This window comes from Ictidomys tridecemlineatus, chromosome 8, assembly GCF_052094955.1.
Source record: "Ictidomys tridecemlineatus isolate mIctTri1 chromosome 8, mIctTri1.hap1, whole genome shotgun sequence".
NCBI classification, from domain to species: domain Eukaryota; kingdom Metazoa; phylum Chordata; class Mammalia; order Rodentia; family Sciuridae; genus Ictidomys; species Ictidomys tridecemlineatus.
The window spans coordinates 9336250-9360114 of NC_135484.1; the positions used below are offsets into that span (position 1 = coordinate 9336250).

A 23865-nucleotide genomic window follows, 5' to 3' on the forward strand; every position below is an offset into this window, starting at 1 on the left:
ACGTCTCTAGATTACTTACAATACTGAATACATAGTGTCAGTGCTATGCAGTGGTGTGATGTTTAGGGAACAATGCTAAGGGAAAACGTCTACGTGGTCAAGTACATTTTTTTTTTCCAAATATTTTCAATCCATGTGGTTGAATCCACAGATGTAGAACCAGAGGATTCAGAGGGCTGGCGGATTCAGGTAACCAGTCATCATGTGGTCCTCACTTCTTGGATTTTTTCATAATAAGAGGAGGAGAGCTGGTCATGGGAAATGAGCAACCTCTGGGTTAAAGACTGTCTGGGATGAAAGGGCTCTAAAGACAACTGTCTTTGTCTTCCAGAAGCAGAGACTGGGAAGGGAACCGCCCATTCCTGATCCCTGAAAGAAGGCTGAGCTGGCCCTTCTCATCAGGGCCAGTTCTCTCCTGGGGTCTCCAGGGAGCAGGTAGGAGGAGGCCAGAGGAAGAGAGTGTCCAGAATGCTCACAATGCTCAGAGAACCTTCAAAGAACATGGGGTGAGAGTATGTGTTTTGTAAGGAGGGCCGTGGCCTAAATCCCCAGTGGGTACAAGCAGTCAGGTAGTCTAGGAAGTAAAAAAAAAAAAAAAAAAAAATGGCCACACATAATTTATCTTTCCATTTTCTATACTTGCATTCAGTATGAAAAATAAAGATGGCTCCAAGATATCATGAAGCAAAAATCTGCAGGATTTTCAACACAATTGATTTTTGACTCAAATAGAATTGGTTTTATCCCAAGTAATATTTAAAATTGTGCTTCTTCTTTTTTCTACTTCCCTTTTGTTTTATATAAAATGGCAATTCTTTCTAGGAGAAATAGCCTTTTCTTACCAATGCACATCATTTGTGGTTACTTGTATTAATGAACGACGTACTTGCTTTCATTTGGTTGTAAATAGCATGAATATGATTTTGAACTTGAGTGGATTTGGCTGTTGGAGAGAAGCCAGGAGAGAAGTTGCTGAGTTCCCTGAGGCTGCCTCCAAAGTGACTTCCTCCCAAGTACAAAGCCAGTTCCCTTGGCTGATAAATGAAAATGAAGTGGTAATTTCCTTAATTCCATTTGAACTAGTGTGTAGCTTAGAATATGATCTCTGAGATCTCAGCCTAAACTTGGAGCCAGTTTCTCCTCCTCATTTTTTTGGATACCTTTACCAGGACCTCAAGTGGCGCTTGTGAGATTTGGTGACAATGAACACAACATGGAACCAGGAAGATGGTCAGGTAACACCCCTGTTCCCTGAGCATCCCCTCCCTCTACCTGTGGCAGATCATCTGCTGCATGGCAATCTAATCGCAGAGCAAATTCCCTCAATATGGTGTCAAACAGCGATGATCCAAGGTTGGGGGTGGTATGGACAGCATGTCCCTTAACTAAGAAATCATTCAATCACCATCTGATACCCCACAACCCACAGCTCTGAGTTTTGGTTGTTTTTAAATCATTCCATGCTAGGGGCACTTAAAAAAAAAAATACACACTCTCTGCAGGTCCTTTGGATGGTTTTGTTCTCACCTAAGCTGTTAAGGACGACTGTACGCAGATCCAAAATAACAGAGGATGTCATTTTATTGGCTGTCCACGGGGAGTTCATCATACAAGGAGGTGAAGACTGCAGGGGGCAGCGCAAGGCAACACCCCATGGGACCCCTAGACAGAAGGTTAAATGGCACTGGATAAACCCCCAGCAGCCCTCCGCAGCCCAGATGCTCCCGATCCACACAGAACCAAGTGGACTAATCAGCCACCCATAGCCTTGTCCATTGGGCTGCATCCGTTGGGCCGTCTGCCAACAAAACAGCACTTGAAAATTCACAAAAATAAAAAAAGGAAGAAAAGAAGAAGGAAAGAGAGCAGCATTTCCTTTGGAATACCAACACCACTGGAATGCAGACGGTAGCTGGCATGCAAATCCACACCCCGTCTGTCTTCTGCCTTTAGAACTTCTGTAGTTTTTAAATTAACAAATGGAACGGCGTGTCTATTTCAGATATTAGTAGCATAACACTTAAGTGCGATTTCAGTCTGGCCACGTGTCAGAAACCTTCCGTGTGTCTGTCCCGAGCAGCAGACAGGGCAGCGCCTTTTCTTCCCTGGCTAGATCCCACCCCGAGGGTCCTCCCTCCCCAGGCCCAACCTGCAGGTTCCGAATGCCGGAAAACAGCCACTTCTCTATATTCATTATTGTCAAAGCGCTCAGGGTGGGGAAGAAAATTCAGATAAAACCAAGCTCCGAGTTTCTGGAGCCTGCGGGCCCTTTGCCATGAGACGGGGCTCCCCTGGCTTTCTAAGCGGGTCTCTGTACCCCAGGCCTGGGGCTGTCATCTCCACGCTGCGGGGTGCATCCCTCTGCTCGCTCCCACCGCCTGTGGAGGAGCCCTGCGGTCGGTCCTGGGGTCGGCCACAGGGGTCACACGGAGCTGAGCTTCACCAGGCCCCGCACGGAGTCTTCGTGCAGAGAGTCCTGGCTGGCCAGGCCCAGCACGTGCATGGTGCGGCTGTGCGCCAGCGGGCTGCCGGCCCCCAGCATCCGCGGGGGCGAGGGCGCCTCATCGGGGGTCAGGAACTGGTGGCCCCCGTGCTCGTCCTTCAGGGGCATAATGTCCGAGAGCGCGGCCTCGGCGGCGAGGTTGGGCATGGAGGAGGGCGGCGTGGGCTGGCCCAGCGTCAGGCTGGTGCACGGCGTGCCCAGGCCGGGCTTCCCTGGTAGGTGCATCTCGTCGCTGGTGAGGCTGGGCTCGCTCTGCAGCAGGGGAGTGGCTGCGGCCTGCAAAACGAATTTGGTGCTCTGAATGCACTGGTCTTGGTCGCACTGGAGCGCAGCAGGAGCCAGCAGAGAGAAGGCGGAGATAAATGGGGGAAGGGAGAGCAGGGCGGGGAGGGAGGGTGTAAGAAGAGAGAAAATGGTTAGCGACACCTCGGGTGGGTGCAGGGAGCGTGCACAGTAGCCCAGGTGCATCTGGAGATCCCCGGCCCCGCCCCCGCCCCCATGGTAAGGACCAACATCTGCATGGAATAAACTGCTCAATGGAAGAGGCACCCCAGGTGCCCCCCCAGGGTGGAGGTCCAGGAAGTAACATGTAGTCACAGGCTGTGATGCCCAGGGCCTCTGTCCCCAACTTAGGGATGTGATTTTAAAACAACCCCATGGACTAGGCTTTTTACCACCTCAAGCAGTCTGAGGCAGCTGCTTTTTACGTGCTGAAAATCATTTTTTTAAAAAAAAACGTATTGTTCTAAAAATACACCCACGTTCACAGTATTGTTCATAATAGGTCAAGAGGCAAAAGCAATCCGGCATGGATTGATGGCTGAGCGCATACACAAAACATGGTCTATTTGCACAAAAGAATATTCTTAGTTCTTAACAAGAAAGGGGATTCTTACACATTACAACAGGGACGAAGCTGGAGGGTGGCACTCTATGTAAAATGAACCAGATACACAAAGACAATTGATTCCACCAACACCGGTACCTGGAGCAGTCAGGTCCACAGTGAGAAGGCAGGATGGAGTGGCTGGGGGAGCGGGCTGGGAGGGGCATGTTTAATGGGGACAGAGTTTCAGTTTGTAAAGATGAAAAGTTCTGGACATGGAGGGTGGTGATGGCTGCAGAGCAATATCATAGTGACCGGATCCCGCTGAGCTATACTTAAAAATGGCTCTGTCTATTTGACCAAAAGAAGAATAGAAAGATACAAGGGTCACAGAAGCCCTGGGGTTTGAATCAGACTGTTCTGCAAAGGCCTAGAATTCCTGCTGGGTTTTCATCAGCCTCAGGAACCATGAAGGGGTCTCCTGGGGCATGATGATGCCAATATTTGAGAAGACAGCTCCCTTTCTTCCAAGGGTTCTGAAGTCACATCACATCACGTCCTTTGTTTCACTTTAATCACTGGCAAAGAAAACAGCATAAATCCCGGGTTGCTCAGCAAACTCTCTTCTTGACCTATAACACACTTGAGCTAGAATCCACTTCCCAGAATTTGGAAATCCTAAACTTGACCCTCTGTGGTTCCTTGTTAGTGAAATTTGGAAGCAGCTTTTTTTACAGCAGGAAGAGTGGGTGTGGGTATTAGGTGAGCACCCTATGACTGTTCCAGCGATTAGCTGGATGCCCTGCTCTGTTTCTTTAAGTTCTCCTAACAATCATGTTTCTGCTCTTTGTGTGCTGGATGGGGACCAAGGCTTAGGTGGGTTGGGCCTGAGCTTGAGACCTCAAAGATGAAAGCAAAGGGTAGATCCAGCATTAGAAGCTTGAATCCTTCGACTGCAAACCATCCAGACTTTTGACATACAGTAGATAGTTAATTACATGTCACTTGGCTTATTACCTCTTTTTTAAAAAAATTTTTAAAAAATATTTATTTATTTATTTAGTTTTTGGCAGATACAACATCTTTGTTTGTATGTGGTGCTGAGGATCAAACCGGGCCGAATGCATGCCAGGCCAGCGCGCTACCGCTTGAGCCACATCCCCAGCCCGGCTTATTACCTCTTGTTCCTTTTCAGAACTGGAGTGTTCTAAAGAACCAGGTAGTAATATCCTGGTGGCTGAGGTGCTACCACCTCTGCCTGCCAGGGTGCACCCAGAACTGCCACTCACCTTGACCCATAGCCCAGCAGCAATACAAAATGTGTGCACAGAGGAGCCTTAAGGGGGCAGAGTTCACCTGAACTTGCAAATCCTCAGGTATTCATTTCATTTGCTGCAGAATATGCCCATCAGCCATGTATGGCTTTCTTTTTGAAGTCACAAGTGTAGGTTGCCTCCGATCCTGGCCCTGAGCCTACTTAAAAAGGCTGGGGAGCTGCAGACTCTCAGAAATTGGAACATTTTAGAAGTTCAAAACCCGTGGTTCCAGGCAAGAGGAGCAGGAAATTCTTGAGGAGGGAAAGCCAGTCTGAAGGCAAGACTTGCTTTTCTCTCATGCTTCCTCCTGGCCAGTGGGATTCCAACAAAACAGCGATTTGGGGAAGGGCCTGGGAGGGTGGGAAGGGGCTGGGGAATGGGGACTATTCAGAGGAGATGACAAGGCCGTTGAAAGTACTTGACATGGGCTGACTGTCAAACAGGGTGCTCCTTTCCCGTAGGCCAGTGTCGCTTTCCCTAGTGTCAGGTGGGCAGCTGAGGAGCTTTCTTTGCTCTTACAGGGACTCTGGACCCAGGTGTTGACTCTTGGTGACGGCTGTCTGCCTGTGGACAGTGCTGGTCAGCAGGCTGGCTCCAGCCCTGTTCAGGGCAGGGGCTTGGTCTTGACAGTGGAAGGCCTAGTTTAACCTTGGTCTTGACAGGTTAAACAGTTGTCCTTGAGACTCAGTGCTAGCACCCAGCAGCTGCGCTTTGCAAGACCAGTTCAGGAATATTCTCTGTGGTAGAGACTGAGCTGCCAAGGCTCCTGCTTCCTATTGGGCAGCTCTGATTTGCAGGTGGCCCTGCATATGAAATCAGGGTGGAGACGGGACAGGGGCCTCCAGTGCACAATCCAAGGCCCTTCCTGGATGACTGTGTCTTTCTCCGTGTCAACCTTCCCCTCTCAGCCCTCACTCATCATCCTGTGCTTTCTGTTCACATCCCCCTCCCCAGGCCCAAGGAACGAGGAAATTCCAAATTAGATTTGCTCCGGTCTTTCGACCTTTTTATTGAAAACCAATTGGCAAATTCTGTTTTAGGGATCAGCCCAAGTACTTTGTGACTAGAGATGGAAGGGGTTTTCAAAGCCATGTGGTAGGAGCACAAGGGAGGCCACCCAAGTGTCTTTTTCCCTCTACCTCTTTCTCCCTGCCTCGTTCTCTGACCCTATCTCTCTCCCCCTCTGTTCCTCCCTCTCTTGTCCATACACACACACACACACACACACACACACACACACACATTTTAGTTGTAGAAGGACATAATACTTTTATTTTACTTATTTTTATGTGGTGCTGAGGATGGAACCCAGTGCCTCACACACGCGAGGCGAGTGCTCTGCCACTGAGCCACCACCCCAGCCCTCTCTTGTCCATTTTCCTACTTTGTGGCCCCCCCATCAATTGCCCTTTCCTGCCTCCCTGACCCTTTTCTCCAGTTCAAGCCTGATAACAGAGTTCATGGACACCCACCAGAACCTTCTGGTAATAAGGTGGCTGCTGACAGTGGGCAGGGAAGGTCACAGGAAAAGTCAATGTTGAGTCTGAGGCACCTTCTCAGATTTTCAGCCATGATCCTCACTTGCTGACTTAAACAGCCCAGACCAAGAGGGGCAGTCACTATGCAGCTAAGGAAGTGGAAGCTCAGGGCATCTTGCTGACTTAGCCCCTTCCAAGGCCTTGGTCTGGCATACCTGTTTCCTTTCCTTAACCCCCCATGGCATGACGCAGGCCTCTTGAGACCGGGATCCACTCCTGCGCACACCCAGTGCTTTACCTTGGTCAGGCCACTTGCTGAGAACCTTTCAAGTCAGATCCTATGTCAGCCTCTGTGGCCCGGACCCTGTTGAAACTGCTCTCCTGTCTCTTATGTGTAAGGTTGGAGGACACTGATGGAAGGACGGCGAAAAAAGTTAGGAAAGAAAAAGTTGAGCCTAAACCATTGAATTAAAAAAAAAAAAAAAAACTACTGCAAATCATTCAGAAATCTTTTCCAAATGAGTATTGTAACTCAGACTTCTCTGACTTTCAGCACCTGTTCTACATAGATTTGTTGAAATGCCTTAAAGGTGACTCTCTCCAAGTAAAGCTTGACAGTGGAAGGCCTGGTTTAACCTTGGTCTTGACAGGTTAAAAAGTTGTCCTTGAGACACAGTGCTGGAGGGACTACTTTCACATGTCTAGCTAATCTGATCTTCACTATCCTCAGTTTGCCTGGTCCCAGTGGGCGCAGGTCCTGGGACTACAAACCCAAGGGTCTAAATCCTTCTGAATCCTATGCCTGGGAAGATAGCGTGCTACATTCAGACAGACTTCCCTTGGGAAGAGCATCCCCACTGGGGGGCAAGCATAGATCAGGCTCTGTTTGCAGTGTATGGCCCATATAGACCTGCTGTTGGCTCATAATAGTGGAGACCGTGGGATTTTATCAGATTCCAACCAAAGTGAGCAATGACACCATCCATTGGAATTATAATTCCCATAATATTAATTTTGCCAGTTTTGAACATCGCCTCCTTAGAAAAAAACTCAGATATCAAATGACCCAGGGATATATGATATTTTAAAAAATCAGTGCTTCTTCATATTTTGTACTGTGCCAAAGTTCCAAGAACAATGAGTTGATAAGCCTTCATGGTCAAAATTCTATGTGGTTTTTAAAAAAACCTCATGGAGAAAAATAGTATCTTCTGGGTTACTATGGAAATGACCCTCCTTTTTTAAAATTTAAAATCCTTCATTCTAATTCTTCTGTACCTGTTTATTGGTTTTTCTACTTAACTTTCTTTCTCTCTGTGCTTACCCATTCTCTTTCCCCCTCATCAATTTCCCTCCTATTTTTTCCCCCTGGCTTCTCATCTGAGGAACCTTTCACCTTCCACCAGTAGAGGGAGACATCCCCGCTTGCTTTTTTTTTCCTCTTAAAATTCGGTGGCTATGACTATTCCAGCTAACGCCAAGAAGCTATAGTATTTATCTCAGCAGTTACATAATCTTGAAGAAAAACATTTAAGCACCCAGATTCTTGCCAAGAACAATCCATCTACTAGGAACAGCGAATTGATAAACAATCCTTTAAAGATTTGTATTTATGGACTAAGAGGTTGAATCATATGGAATTACTATCTTTTTTTTTTTTAGGTCAAAAATCAATCAAATGGTGAATAGGAACAGGATAGAATCTTACTCTCTAGTAGGAATGTCTGTGAACAGTCCTTTCTGTGGACAGTGTGAGGATCTATGCTATACTGTAGGAGCACTGTGGTAAGTCACCCTGAGGGCCGATTACTGCCCCATGGAGCTTCAGCATTTAACAGACAAAGAAGCTTATGGTTTGCGACATTTGGATGTCACACACATTACTGCTCAATGATACAATTTTAAATGCCAAAAAGACCATTTCCTTTTTGTTTCTTTAGATTTTCAAATAAAGTTGCCCCTCTTGGAATACATTTGATCTTATTTATCCTGGATGACTTCTTGTTTGAAGTAAACCTAGTGTGCACATTAAATGCTACTAAAAACAAAGCTAGGAGTTTTCTAGGTGATCTGTATACAATTTAATAATGAATGAAATTAATTCTTTCTTTTGCTCCAATTCTGTCAAAATATTAGAGCTAGGCATGGTTTGTCTTTGTTGGGCTGTGAAGCCCTGTCCTAGAGTCTTAAAAAGCTCTCTTATAGATGCTAGAAGGCATAAACTTTTGAAGTTCACCTAAAATACATATACTGGTTAGGAGGAGAGCTTTTTAAAGTTATTTTACTCAATATTAATTACTTATTAAGTTTGTTGAAGTAATTTTTTTTTACTGTATTTGACTTTTAAGATTACACAATTCTTATTTAATAAATGATACATCTGCTGGGTTATTCTTGTTTTGATATTGGATAAGGAGTGTGTTAAGACAGTTTTCCATTACTGTGACGAAATATCTGAGATAATCAAGTTAAAAGGAGGGAAGGTTTATTCTGGCTCAGTTACTTGGCTCTGTTGCTTTGGACTCTTGTGGCACAATATGTCACGATGAAAGTGCACAATAGAGGAGGATTGCTCACCTCATGGCAACCAGAATGCACACAGAGAGAAAGGGGCCGGGGTCCCAACATTCCCGTCAGGGGCATTCCCCCAATGACCTAACAGTAGCCTCCACCTCTTATTGAAGGTTCCACTATTAATCTGCCAGTTTGGGACCAAGTCTTCCACACCTGGGCCTTTGGGGGAACTTTTCAGGTCCAGGCTTTAGTAAGGGGGATGTAAAATATTAGGTTCAGTAAATATAGTAAGTTTTTTTTTTAAGTTCCAACAACTATGCACTTTGTTACTCTTTGAAGCTATATGTGTCAGATATCAACATAAACTATGAGTCTAATGGTATCTAGAATTTGAATTATTTGGCAATTAAATAAAATAAAAATGCTAAAACCTGGGCCATAACTGGATGTCACGGATACTCACACATACCTTGTCATAGAAAGAACTTCCATGTTGGGTCATAATAAAAACCAATAAAGGAGAACGTAGGAAAACTGAAAATATGACCCTTAGTACTAGGGTTATTTGCCCACTCTCCCAGCTCGGCTCCTCAGAATTTCATGAGTTGGATGGCAGAGGCCACATCTGCAGTTACGCATGCCAACATGATGCTTTAAGTGTGATTTCGTGCCTCTATCATTTTCTTCCTTGAGAATCTGTTAGAAGGAAGCTCACTTAGCCACTAGGTAACTACCACCACCCCAACTTGCATGAGATGGTGAGTTACTGGTGATTGTTTTCCATTTCTGAGACAATGACTAAGGCACAGTGTACTTAGGTGCCAGTTGTCTATCAATATTCATTGAATTTTTCTGACCTGCAATGTCACAGCATTTGTCTAAGACTTATAATGAATTAGAAAATATCTCTAATTTCTAAAATGTAGAGTGTGTATTTCCCTAGGAGCACTTTTCCTATCATACATTAAATGGCTTCTTGTTCTGGATATTGGTCCTAAAATAAAATGATAGACCAAAATTTGATCCTTTGATCTTGAGTGTCAATAAGTGCTCATCCTTCAGGTAAGCACTGGAACTGGTTTTGGGTCAGAGTAATCATATCCCATAGCTAATTCAGTATTTATTATTGGTGGAGTTTAGCAAAAATATGTGTCTGGGGCAGATGGTGACATCAGCTGCAACATGTCCTGTAGTTGTAGAGACAAGACTTCTACTCCCAGAAATGAAGAAAAACAGTAGACTGGTCTTTACTCTGCATATAAGGACTAGACAGACCTGCCCAAAATACTGGAAGCAAATGGTGCCAAAATAGCACACAATGAACAATGCAAGACCACAAACCCTGAGGGGAGGCAAACTCACCAAGCAAGCCCGTGACCAACCAGTTCTTGTCTTAGGGGACAATTTCCCAACCTGGCATAGAGCTAAGTCTGAAAAGGTCATGGAAGTTCTGCTGAGTGAAGAAAACAGATTGGAATATGAAGAAGTTAAAGTGACTTGGTTTGTAGCATTGGATACGAGGATGCTGTGAAGAAGGTGGACCCCAAGTTCTAGTGGAGTCCCCGCGTGTCTGTAGCAAAGGGCTCTGCTGGGCACATGAGAACCCTCTACCCCAAGGCTTACAAGACAGAAGTTGCAGTGGGGTTGAGAGTGGAACAGAAAGCCTGAGGCTGAGAAAAGTAGTACTGGGGACACGAATATCATTAACACCACTAATACCTTGCCTCCAACCAAGACATAAGAAGGGTTATGCCTTAGGAGAAAGAAGAATGCCCTAAAGAAAGATCCTAGACCCATCCTAACACCCCCCCCCCAAAAAAAAATCCTAACAAGACATTCAGAGAAGCTACACTTAGAGGGTTCTGAGAAACTTCTTGAAGTTCTCATAGGTCTACATTAGCTAAATATAATACAGGCCTACACAAATTCAAGGTGATGAGCCAGTAATTGAACTCTTCAGAGGAAGATAACAACATCTACATTATTATAAAAATGTCCAGTTTCAATAAAGTATCAATAGGCATATAAATCAATAAGAAAATATGATAGAACCAAATGAAAATTCTAGAAATAAAAAGTATAATTACTAAAATGAAAACTTTTCTGGATAAGCTTAACAGAGATAGGAGATAGCAGCAGAAAGAATCAGTGAACATCAAGATGTAGCAAAAGAAATCACACAACCTGAAGGAGAGACAGAGTTTAGAAAAACACACAGAGCCTCAAGCCCTATCCTCGGGGCCAATATCACATGGCCTAACACAGGTATAATTGGAGGTCCAGGAAGAAAGAGAATGAAATAAGAAGGGAAAATAAAACAAAAAAGCATGGCCCAAAGTGTCACAATTTGATGAAAAACAATAAATTTCAGAGCCCCCAGAATTAGATAAACTCCAAGCAGTGTAATAATAGAACAGGTCAATAATTCACTCGGTGAATGAGTTTCTGATTTCCACTAGTCTGAAGTGTTGCAGATGGTTTGGACTCAGGGAAGCAAGTAGAGAAAAAAAAATAGTTGACTTTACTTGCCATGGATTAACCCTGCCATTTGTAATAGAGTAGAAACTGTCAAGGTGTAGGTCAGATGATGGAGACATTCCACATTTAGTCCCATGGTCTGGTTTCGTGACTGACTGTAGGAAGCTCATCATCCTTCTATAGAGGAAGCCTGTGTGGCATGGTTTCCTCAGCCCTGAGAGGAGCTCTGTACCCCTGCTCTCATAAGAAGACCTTCCCCATGGGAGACTTTAGATACAGTGGTCACAAAGAGCAGTTTTCATGGCTTCAGACTGCCAAGAAAGAAATGGCAGATCTACCACTCGTTAGCTAGGTCACATACTTAACATCCTCGAGCCCTGTCTCCTCCAAGGGGCAATTAAAATACCCACATCAGAGGGCGCAGTGAGGATTAAGGGAGTCAATAATGCATGTAAAACATTTATCCCAGGCTTGGGCACACTGTAGTTGATCTAAATCTCCCTGTTTTCTCCTTCTCCCCGTCTCTCTTCATGAACATTTGCTGAAATCAACCATCCCAGGGACTCTTCTAGATGCTGCTGGGGATATAGTACTGAACAAACAGCCTTGAAACACTAGATTATCATTGTTGTTGTTATTATCAAAGACAAGTGCTTTTAATAGAGGGTAAAATATTCATGGATAATTGAAATTCATATATTCATGAAATTCGGGTTAAATTTCCCTCTAGGTGTGTAAATGATTCATAATAGATCTCTTCCTAAGAGTAGATTTTCACAGGGAGAGAGGGTGAGGATAATGGGTTGATGGGACTGAAAGAGTGGGGCAGGAAATTCCTTCCTGCATGGTCGGTGGGCGAGCTCTCTGGAAGTGCTTCTTCACTGAGGCAGAAGAGCATGGTGTAGAGCAGAGACTCTGCCATCAGACTGCAAAACCTTCCTTAGGCAAATTACTTAAGCTCTCTGTGACTGCTTGGTGATCTGTGGAATGGAGCTCTTGGTGCCTCCTAGGCTGTGGCGATGGTTAGAAGGAGATCTCCATGACGCAGGCCTGGGATGGCATGGTCACGGGCTGTTCTGGCACGGGGATGGGTGAGCACCGTGTGGTATGAACACCAAGGACTTGGGGAGAGGAGAGTGGGGTGGGACTTCTGCTCAGGGCCAGCCCTGCTCCATGGCTCTTTATGAACCTGTCAGCCTGGAACCTACACTACAGGAGCCCATAAGGAGAGATGGAAACCATGAAAAGGCCCACTCGAGGTACCTCGGGGACCTAGAAATGGACCACAGAGTGGAGTGCTGTTGGCATGGTGACAAGGCGGAATGAGCAGAAGTGGTGTCTGACTACACCGGAAGGGACCCCGAAGGTCGATGGGCAGCTGAAAGCCAGTGTTGAAGTCCTCTGTCCACCATGGCTGGGAGGAGCTCTGCTCTCTCAGGCTGGCATCTCTGGAGGGGGGACTCCCAATCTCCATGACCTCTGGGTGTTGGCATTTCCCTCTCGGATTGAGAAGAGCTGAATCCCAAGCCTGCCATCTGGTCCTAGCGCTAACTTTGTTGGGGCCACAAAGACCACACCTCGTCCTCTCCTGAAGATGTGCTCCTGTACTCGGGGCATTCCTAGCTGTGAGTAGGAACCTTGGGACCCAAAGCATTTCTCTATCTTTGAGCAGAGAGCCAACCTGGGTTCCTCGTGGTGAAGGCACCTGGTGGGATGAGAAGGGCACGGGGTGGGATGGGGTGGGGGTAGGGGAGAGAGCTGTGGTTGTGGCTCAGCGGTAGAGGGCTTGCCTGTCATGTATGCGGCCCTGGGTTTGATCCTCAGTACCACATAAAAATAAATAAATAAAATAAAGGTATTGTGTCTATCTACAACTAAAAATAAATTAATTAATAAATAAAAAAGAAGGGCATGGAGCTCCAAGTCACTTAGACTTTTTCAAGCACCTGTCTATGAGCAACTTGTTTTTTGCTCAATTTATAATTGGTGCTGGTTTCTAGGTCATCATGTGTGCTTGGGAATTCTTACGAAGTGAGAAAAACTCAAGCTACAACTCATTCTTCAAATGTCATGAAATATTCATGAATGCTAAATTTAACAATGAATTTGATATATTCATGTGTCTCTAGACATTAAACATTTATTAATTTTGATTTTGATTTTGTCACTTTCATGTTTTAAAGCACATAATCTTTTTCCCAGATCTTAAACTTTTCCTAGAAGTCTGTGGAGAGTGCGCAGACACTGGCCTACCGCGTCTAATGGGTAAAACAACCACAGACTCTGCCTCTCGTGGATTTATCTTGAACCTAGAGAGGCCACTGCTTCATGAAGCCATCTTGATGTGTCACTGCACTAAAGAAAACTCCTCTCCAGTGGCTCGTTCAACATACAGGATGGATGGAGCTTTTTGCAGATGTGGCAAAATTGGAAGATGGGAATAATGAGGAAAAGAAGACCCTCCATGGGTCAGATCCTGCGAGAGGAATTTTCACATTAATTCCAGTGAGCAGTTAACAGCCTTTACTGGGTGCCCAGCCCTATGCTATAGACTGGCAATAAGAAGGTGTGACAGGCAAGGTCTCAGGCAGTTCTAATCACAGTGCAGGACCTGGGTGTCCTTGTTCCCTTAGTTTACACATGTGCATGTAGAGTCTGGGGGTTAAGTGACTCCTCCAAGACCACACAGCCCCAAAGTGTTGAACGGGGTCTCTGATCCGCACCCTGCTCTCTACCTCTCTCGTACCCAATCAGACCAAGACACTTGATTGCCTTAGCGGGGAGAGCGCTGGCAGAGGTGGATGGCGAAAGAGGGAGATCTAGTAAGTGCTAATTAAAAAATAATCTCCCAGCATGTGAGATGAACTTGGATTAATATCTTAGATGAGCAGCTTGAGCAAGTCTTATGGTTTGTTTTTTCAACGCCAACATGACAGGTCCTTTTAGAAGGATCAGTAAAATCAATGAATTCAGGATGAATTTCTCCCAACCATATCATTCCTCATCAACACCAGAAAGCAAACCTTCCCAGGGTTTCCATTCAGCTGCCTAATGGGGGTTTCCCCAATGGCGCCAGGAATCAGAATTCTGGGCCAACAGATTCCACATGCCCAAGTGAGCTCCCTGCTCACATCTCCCCTTGAACTTCCATCGCTCACCCAGCTGGCGGCCTCCTGGTTGACCTCCCCCAGCCCCCAGCATTATCTTAATTCTCAGCCCCTACTCTGTGCTGCAGCTTTTCTGACCTGCCTCTGCTGACCCGACCAGCCTGCTGGTCACCAGGTCTCCCGCAAGGCCTCCGCTATTCACCTTGGCTTCTCAGTGGCATGTGTCCCTTCCACCCCACAGAGCCTCCACCCAGGTCTCCTGCACCATTGCCACCCTCATCTACATGAAAATCTGAAGCTATTACCGTGAGGTTTTCTTACCATCTACAGAACAAAACCCAAGATGGAGCCAAGGCACCAAGGCCCCTGCACTTCCTGTCCTGCCTTACACCCTGGAGTCATGTCTGCTGTTCAGCTGCTCCAAGTGGACACAATTGCTGTTGTCCATCATGTCCCAGGGACATCAGGGAGTTGATGACAATGTCCATAGCTAACCCTTATATGGCACATACCTTGTGCTAGGCTAGGTGCCAAGTGCTTGCATAGGTATTAGCCCACTCCTCATAGAAAAGCTACCAGTGGGGACACCAATGTTCCCATTTTGTGGGTAAAAACACTGAGGCAGAGTGAGGTTAAGCAACCATCAAGGTCACTCATCTGGTGAGTGAGCAGCAACCCTGTCTCTGACATTGAGTCTCCATCCCCTCTTTCTTCTCCAAGAAATCTTCTTGGAATCTTCTCCAAGAGAAGGCTAAGAGCCTGGGCGAAGGACTCTGGAGTGCTCACCAGGTGGAAGATGTCTGTGTCCAGCTTCCGTCACTGGCTGGAAGATCCCGGCTCCGGGCTTGATTGGCAGTTCTGTGCATTACAGATCTGGAGCCATGCTCACGGGGGTCTGCCTTCCAGAATTCTTAGATTTCTAAAAGTCTCATCTCTGATAGGGAGAAGGGAGATGGTGGGACTCACCAAAGGAGGGCTTCTTTACCTTGGAGCCCATAGGCTTCCCGGGGGGGAACGTGTCCTGATATTGCACGCGAAACGCCATGTGTCTGAGCTCACAGGGGAGCAGAACTCACCAGGGCTGTGGCTCTGCGTGGCCTTGCTTGTTCCTTCACACCATGGACTTTCAGGGCCTCTTCCTAGCTCTTCAGTTAGACCTAAACAGGGCCCACCAAGCTCCTCCCCTGTGTGTGTGCAGGTGTTGAGCAGGGCCATGGGAGGTGGTGTGTGTGCACCTATACCCAGGTGTGCGGGGCGCAGGGTCATGAGGTCTGACAGACCTCATGAGGCAGGTGACCCAGGACCATAGGTCCACATTCAGGCTCCATCGTGACTCACACCACCGCTGGTCCCTTGGTCAGCGCTGAAGAGGCTCCGGAGCTCTGTCGGGTGGCCTGATCAGCCTGGTGCTCGGTGCCATGTGGTCGCCACACCTGGCTCCCTCCTGTTCTCATCTGGAGACGCAGCAGAGGGCTGGAGAGTGAGGAGTCTGGGTTTAATGTCCTCTTGTTTCCTGATGGGCCGCCCTGGCCCACAGATGAGTCCGTGTCATAAAAACGAGCCCAGCATTGAGTGGAATCACAGTAGGAAACTGTGACAAGGCTCTTCCCCTCTGCGGGTCCTCACATGGTGCTCTGGCATCGGGGTTCAGCCCTCAGGGTGGCTGGTTGCTTGGGAGGTAACTGTCCCCCAGGAAAAGACCAGTACAACACTCTGTCCACTTGCTCCAGGCCCACACCTGCAGTGATGTGCCCTTAACCAGAGTCACAGCACAGCTCCAGCCTGATGGATCCAGTGGGGACTCTGACAACCACGCGGAGAGAAGCGACCACCCCATTTCTTTCTTCGGCTACTCTATCACAGAGGCATGCAGCAGGGGATCCATAAAAATGTTTGTTGAGTTCACGAATTAGGCTCCATCCCCTCTTGACCTCAAGATGCTTGCTGGTGACAGCAGAACCTTCAAGAGAGCCTTTGTTTATTTTTTAAATCTAGAGAAGATGCACAGCATGGGTTGGGTCAGTGCTAACTGAGCGAGACTAACCCAAGTCCATCGGGGTCCATAACACCTGTCGCCATCCATGGTCTCTTCTATGAAGGTTCCTAATGTTTCCTTCACCTGGCTGTGGAGCCCTTAAAGATGAGGGGAGTTGTACCCTATAGTCTTATAGCCCCAGCTCTTAGGTTGTCCTCAGCACATCCCAGGAACCCCGATGAGTCTCCTGATGAGTGGGAGGGTAGGCACATATGAGCACATGCTCAGGCCAGGGAAGTGATCAGTGTATACCCTGGTCACAGTTCTGGTGGCCGTCCTTATAGGACATTGCTTGTGCACCTGAAAGTGACCAAGGGCATACTTGGGCATACTTGTCTTTAAGGTTGTGCCCTTGAAGGAGTATAGTCTACAAAGTGAAGGTGGGCTTTGGAGTCCTCGGATGGGCTTTGGATCCACAAACCAGAGTCTGTGTGCTGTCAGGTAGGTGACAACCTTTCCCAACTTAACAGAAAATGTGAACAACAATTTCTCACTGTTGATTTAGGATTAAATGAGATCATCAAGCACCTTGAACACAGTTGGTGCTCCATAAACGCAGTCCCCTTTCTTTGTGAGCCTGTCTCTTATTCTCTCTGCCCTCGTTTTCCTTCTCTGAAGGATACGGGGTGTGACCTTCTGGGTCACTTGGGTGGACAGAACAAGAGGCTTCCTGATTGCTCACAGAGGGAAGTGGCAAGGACCGTGACGTACACATACTCAATTTTAAAGGAGACTAGTTACCAGCGAAGCAAAGCAGCCTGGATGAGACACCTGCACTAGCCACAAATAAGCCCGGCATCCTTCTGAGCCACTGGGTGACCAGGAATGAAGTGGTTTCCTCAGCACAGCTCATGGAGACAGCTTGGGGCTGCTGACCTTCACCTTGAGCTCTCCACACACCCCAGGAGCTGCCATTCCCTGTGTACCCTTAAATTTAGCTCTTAGATTTGCAAGCACACAAACTGGGGGTGATTCGGTTCTACAAAGACCAAACAGCACTGGGGCAGCTGGCATAGCATGGACTTCTTGGCAGAAACGGGAAACTTCTTTAGGGAAATAAGGGAGGCCATTGCCTTCAAGACACCTAAGGAATTTAAGGCACTGAGTGCTGGGGCCTGGGTATGCTGTGATTGCTGGTGTCCATGGGGAGACTCCTGCCTGCCCCCAATGTCCACCTGCAGATGCTTCAGGCTTCCCACTATAGTGTGCCTGTACTGTGGTGGCACTTTGCACGGGGTCAGGGGGGATTCTCAGGATTTGCTGTGAATGAAGACCTGGTCTAGTTATTTGTGATGAGGGGCTGGTCTCAGGTTCAGGCTGAAGGAGGGAGAAGGGGCAGATCATCCCTGCAAACTTAGCCGTGGGGGCAGTGGACAGCACAGGAAGTAGAGGGTATCCAGCCAGCCAGCCCTGCTGGGACAGGGAATTCCCTGATTTCGTAGAAGGGGTTTCCCATCAGTGTGCCACATGCTGTTTGGACAAAGAGATCTTGTGTGTGTGTGTGTGCTTCCCCTGCACAATGAGCCAGGCTCAGTGGCCACGGTCCCTTATTGGACATTGCCCTTGTTTGCCATTTCATTCCCTACTGCCAGCCCAACAGTCACGTGGGTGTCCTGGCTGCCCCTCCTGCCAGGGGCTCGGCACCTGGATTTTTACTGGGTTAGAGAATGTGTAAGCAGAAGCAGGGAGCAGTGACCCCCAGTGCAGGCGGCCCCTACCATGTCGCTCTGTGACTGCATGGCCCCATACATGGTGATCCCGTTGGAGGGCGCTGCTGGCTGTGGAGTGTCAGGCTGGATGTACCCTCTTCTGTCAATTAAGCTGCAAGAGAGAAGAGAAGAAAACCCAGAGATGCCAGCAACAGGACTGGAGTGTGGGTCTGGGATCCCGTCTACCTTTAAAAGGCCTGGGTCACTGCTTCCTTGCCTGTCTAGATGCCTGACCCCTGCAGGAGACCCCACATCCCTCTGTTGGACCCCTCACCGTGGGATACTCCTAGTTGGTCTCACCTCATCCTGCCACAATCTGCCACCATTTCTCTCTGCAGACCTAACTCCACGTTTCCTTATCACATTCATTCAGCAAACCTGTCCCCAGCACCTGCCACGTTCCAGTGTACTGTAGGGGACCAGAGCCACGGCTTGGCCTTATACACTCCTGTGCCTTGCCACCTGTTTTTCTGCTCAAGCCCCTACCCCCGTCCTTTGTTCCCTCCTGCTCCACTGCCCACTGGTGTTGGTGGCAAGGGGAATGTCCTGGGTTGAATTACACAAAAAGATAAGTGGAAGCTCCAACCCTGGTGTCTGTGAGGATGAACTTAGTTTGAAACAAGGTCCTTGCAGATGTATCTACGTTGAGTTCATACTTAATTGGGTGACCCTTAATCCAATGTGACCAGTGTCCTCACAAAGAGGGGAAGACAATAGGGAAGAAACACGGAGGCACACGGGGAGGAGGCTGTGTAACCCGGAGGCAGAGAATGGAGGACGTATCTGCTGGCCAAGGCTCGCAGCCACTAGGAGCAGACGGAGGCAAGGAAGCGCCCTGCTCCAGTCTCAGGGGGAACAGCCCTGCCTGCACCTTGGTTTCATCCTCCAAAAGGTAAAAAAATAGTTTTCAAGGGCTTCCTGAGAAAGTTCCTGGCCTCAGGAACCCCGAGAAGGTGTTTCTGGGTGAGTCTCAAGCTGTTGTCACGAGGGGCCAACACCCACCAAGCAGCCTGACCCTTTCTGTGGTTTTAAGCTCCGTCCCCTGTTTTATGGCACTTTGCTATGGGAAGCTACAGGACTTAGCCCAAGAAGGCACAAAGGGCTGTAGGCTGGGGCTGGAGTGGCAGGTTAAGTGACCACTGGGGGAACAAACCCTCCCTGTGTCAGGGAGCTGCCATTGGAGGCTCTTAGAAGAAGCCCCAGGAGAGGATCAGCCTCAAGGACCAGAGGCTTTCCCCGGGAATGATCCACTGGAATGAATATCACCCTACATAAAGTCTCCCCAAACCACCTACAGCCTGGAGCTGCTTGATTCACCAACCACTACCTGCCCAAATCATTTCTATAACATTCGACTATGCCTCAGTTTACCTTCTAACAAGCAATTCAAGCAGTTTGAAGGGGAGAGCCATCCTGGAGAGATGGCCCACCCCAAAAACTTGGATTTTGGAAAGAATATGGCCCAACCCAGCCAAAACAGCACATTTAATCCACTTGTGAAAGAAATCATTTTGGTTATGACACAATTCGATTTATAGAGAGAGAGTAGTGCCATGTGCAAATCCAGGACTCAGGAACTAGAGAAGAGACTTGGACAGAGTTTTCAATCCCTTTCCTGGACTCAAATGTATATTCAGACAAGGGAAAAGATGCTCAGTTTGCTCTTATACCTTTCCAACACCCCTTTATTAGGAACAACCTAAAATGGCTCAAGGACTTCCTGAGAGAGCTGCTGAGCTGACCTCAGGAGCCCTGAGAAGGAGGTCGAGGAGAATCTGGAGCTGTCTCCACGAGGGGCTGACCCCCACCAAACTGGTCAAAGCCTCACCTGGGTGGCCCCTATCCCAGAGGCCCTGGCAGCTCCTGCCTCCCCCCAGCCCCCCACCTCTGCAGGAATCCTCTGAGCAGCTGTTCTGGGGGTCAGTGGAGGTCTCCGTTAAGGAGAAAGGTATGCTGGCCTCCCAAGTTCCCAGGTCAAAGGCATAAAAGGATTCATTTCCAGTGACCCAATGGCACCATGATGACTTTGATCAGCCATGGCCCAGAACTGCTGGAGAATGGTGGTGGACATATCCTGGGCTTGCTTTCTTTCCTTTTCTCCTTTGCATTACTTTTACTTCACTAATGAGTGTTCACTGAGGCTGACACAAACAAGAAGATGTGTGTGTCCCCAGAGCTCACTCTGGTGAGGTCTAGGTGCTCAGGGGGACTGCCTTGGAGACAATCCAGTGGCCTTTGTGGTTTCTCTGTTTTGTCCATTTCTTGTTGATGACTGGTTGGTTGATCGGTAGAGAATCATCTCCTGGGGCCCAACTCACAAATCCCCAAACCCTGGCTGTACTTTGACCCTGCACCATTCTGATCCAGATGTCACCTGCCCCTGGGGACATACACTGCTTCTGTTGGCAGGCGTCCTGACTAGCTGGCATTCACTAACTGTGATCTTGGGCACATGATTTAAATCCTGTCCCTGAATTCCCTCATCTATAAAATGAGAGATAATGGTACCTTCCCCGCACATACAGAGTGAGCTTTTAAAAAGCTCTTACCTGTAACCCACTCACAGCAAGGCTGCATATGAATCTCATAAGTGTCAGCCGCTGCCATGATTGATATCGTCATCGTTAATAGCCTGCAATCTCAACTCTCCAGGCCACATGGATCGCCCTCGAGGAACTATTTCAGCATTATATCCTCTACAACTCAGCTCTAGCACTTGTCTCTACAGTTTTCTAACTGCTTCCTACATTGGCTCCCTGTTTGCCAGAGACATCCTTTTTCCTTTCTTGAGCTTTAGGGAATCTTCCCCAAATCCGATACATTCAGCTCAAGACCAAATATGATGTGAAGTGTGACCAAAGGAAGCCAGATCTGTTTATCATTAAGATTGTGTCTGTCTGACACAAAGGGGAGAGCTGAGCCGGTGGTCATTGGTAAGTGTGACCAGCTGCACCAGGTTTCCACCAGGCACAGCCCGGCCTCTGCCTCTGAAGGCCTTGGGCTACCACCACATAGAAATTTGCTCTTTCAACATCTGTGAAGAGCATCGCAGTTTCTGAATCTTACCTTGGAGAGATGGGCCCACACAGGGCCACACAGCAATTTGTAAAGATATTTCCGTAGCTGTAGGGATTGTAATTTTCTTTACCTCTTTTATTTGACCAAGATCCTTTAATCTGAAAGACAAGGAAAATCAATAACATACAGCATCCTTCACGCTGATGCCAAAGTTTAGGCAAACTGGATCACGGGAAACCCATGAGGAATGCAAATAATCTTTATTCATGTCTTCACCAGGAGATGTGCTTTTCCAAAGGAAAACTGGCGTTTACTGCAAATCTCCCAAGCAGCAGCTTAGATAGGGAGAGAGTGATATTCTTTGGGGACAACCATCTCTATTTATACCACATGGAACTAAAAGGTCCTCTTACACAAGCCAGTGGAGATATTTTCATATTCACATTTACTACCCTAATGACAATTAGAGGAATGGATGCTGGAAAAGCTAATGTGGTCCCCGAATTGCCAATTTAGACGTAAGAATTCAGCCTCCCAGTCTTGCTAAAGTGTCTGTTTGGCAGATTGTAATATTCACAGTTACCTAATCAGCTCTTTTAGTAGTCTTCTATCTCATGTATTCTATCACCACCAATTTTTTCTCAAGTTCTTGTTTAAAGTAGCCTGACCAATTCTGAGACATTTGATTCATGTATGGATAGAGACTTCTGTCAAAATCTTAGTATTAAGAGCAGCGAGGACCACGCTCATCAAAAAACATACCCATCATTACGATTCCTGTTCTGTTCCCCCTTTTGGCCTGTATACGTAAACAGACAGGTGATCCCAGGTAAAAAGTTAAATTCAGGGGCTAAACAGACATTTAACATGAAAGGGAGACTCAAGATGTCAGGCTGCCTTGGTCTCTGTCTATTAGGGGAAGGGCAATGAGTTGCTTCCAGAATTATTTAAGAGGAATAGAAAGAACCTTCTCCTCAGGGCCAGAACCGGGTGCCGTTTGGCCATTCTTAGTATCCAACCGACATGGTCAGGAAAGGCCAGGAGAATGCAAAGCTGCCCAACAGAGACAGGACAACACCCGGAAGGGCTTCCCCAGCGTGTCCTCTGTTTCCAAGGCTCCCATCTGGAGTGGGGTGTGGGAGAAGCTGGCCCCGACCTCTTCCTTTCCTTCCCCCCTCCACCGCTCAACCCAGCCGCGCCGCGTCCCGTGCGGTCAGGCACTTACGTCTTCATTTGTCGTCTGGTTGGAGCTGATCAAGTACGTGTGGAAACCCGAGAGGCCGACGATGGACCACACAGAGAAGAAGCACACCACGGCCTCCAGCACGGTGCACGAGTCAAGGAGCACAGGGAGAGGCGGCGAGCTTCCACGGCCACCCAGGGGCAGGGAGGAGCGGGTAGGGAGACAGACACCCCCTGCTCCTCAGGCTCCCTCCTTGCCGGCCTGTCTTCCTCTAACCAGAGGGAGACCTCCTGCTGGGCAGGAGCCATGTCACATTCTCCTGTCCCCTCGTCCCCTTGGTTCAGGGGGGCACTTGTGGCTCTGGCAGGCTCCCTGAGCATCACTCACTATTTACAGCTGTGCCTCCTTCAGTGGGCTGTCCTCCCCACTGGACCTTGACCTTCTCCTGTGACTCCTGGTGGAGTCAAGGACTGGGGCACCCAGGTCAGAAAGCCCAGGGGTCTGGGTTGGCAGTGGTGCAGGCCTTTGATGGAGGACTAAACATTGAGTAGAGAGCATGCTCGCCTTTCCAAAGCTGAGGACTGCAGCCAACAGGTGTCTCCCCCAGGACTGCCTCTGAGGTCCAGAACCTTCTGTTCAGTGGGCCACCCACTGAGAGAAGGGTCCATACCTCTGAACTGGCAGGGGCGTTTCTCAGAGTGGCCCTGGGGAGGGGGTTGCTCTTACTTAGGGGCTCTTCCCAGTCCCTCAGCCTGTCCCTGACATAAAAGGCTGTGCTCAGCTGCTGGAGACAGGACTTCCTCCTCACAGGACAGCCAGGAATGTGTTAGCCGTCCGAGAAACAGCTTGGCCTTCTTCAACAGATGAGAGCAAGCAACTGAGAGTGCGGCAATTTGTAAGGATGAGAGAATTTTCTTCTCCTACAAGTGTTTATAAAATTCTATTTACAAGATACAGATGTTTCTCAGGAAAGACCCCATTCATCATGGGGCTGGTCTGGGGGTTAAATATATATCTTGCATTCACTGGCAATGAATTTCGGGCTGGGGAAGGAAGCCCTTGCACTTTCCTCAGGCTTCCCAGGATGCAAGTTGTAGAGATCATGCTGATGCGTCACTATCGATTTTTCCAGGTCGGAGAGAATTCATCTTTTGAAGAACTGAATACATAACCCAGTGCAGTGCCACAATCTGTCAGAGCACGATCAACAGACACCATTGTCCAGCCCGTGGGGCTGTGCTCAAAACAGGAGGAATGGACGGGCTTCCCGCTGTGGGCTGAAAGCCAATGGGGGAGAGGGCGGGGTGTTCTCAGTGAAGTTGGTCTGAGGACCCGGAGGGGATAAGGGAGGTGCAAGGAAGCATCCTCCCCCCAGGGCTGCCACTGGGCTGGGTGAGCCTTCTGCTTCTCCAGGGTTACCATGCTGGGAGCCTGGTGTGCACATGGGACACACAGATGGTGGACCATGGAGCATGGGTGACCTTGTTCTCTATAGCCTTCCAACAGACCAAGACTCAGAGGTGCTCCATCTAAGAAGGGACAGCCTGGGGAGGCAGCCAGGTGGGATTCACTCCCCACACTGGCTGGAAAGCAGAAGGGGAATCCAAGGAAAAGGATGAGGGAACCAGAGGGGAGACTGAGTCAGGAAAACCAGGAGATGCAAGAGGCAATGACACCAGTAATGAGTCTGAGTCTCAG

At 48.0% G+C, this 23865-nt stretch overlaps 1 protein-coding gene across 3 annotated transcripts in view; it reads right to left on the reverse strand.

The window, feature by feature from the left end:
• Positions 1-1563: 1563 nt before the first annotated feature.
• The window catches only part of Zdhhc14 (zDHHC palmitoyltransferase 14), a 262630-nt gene continuing 240328 nt past the window's right edge, over positions 1564-23865 (reverse strand). For 2 of the 3 annotated variants that reach the window (XM_040283476.2, XM_078018833.1), the window contains exons 6-9: positions 22210-22312; positions 21033-21142; positions 17976-18078; positions 1564-2824 (exon numbers count right to left, since the gene is read on the reverse strand). In XM_040283476.2, coding sequence (XP_040139410.1) covers positions 2423-2824; positions 17976-18078; positions 21033-21142; positions 22210-22312 — 718 coding nt within the window. In that variant the 3' untranslated portion in view covers positions 1564-2422. The remainder of the gene's footprint in view (positions 2825-17975; positions 18079-21032; positions 21143-22209; positions 22313-23865) is intronic. The other variant, XM_040283477.2, reaches the window with a different exon arrangement.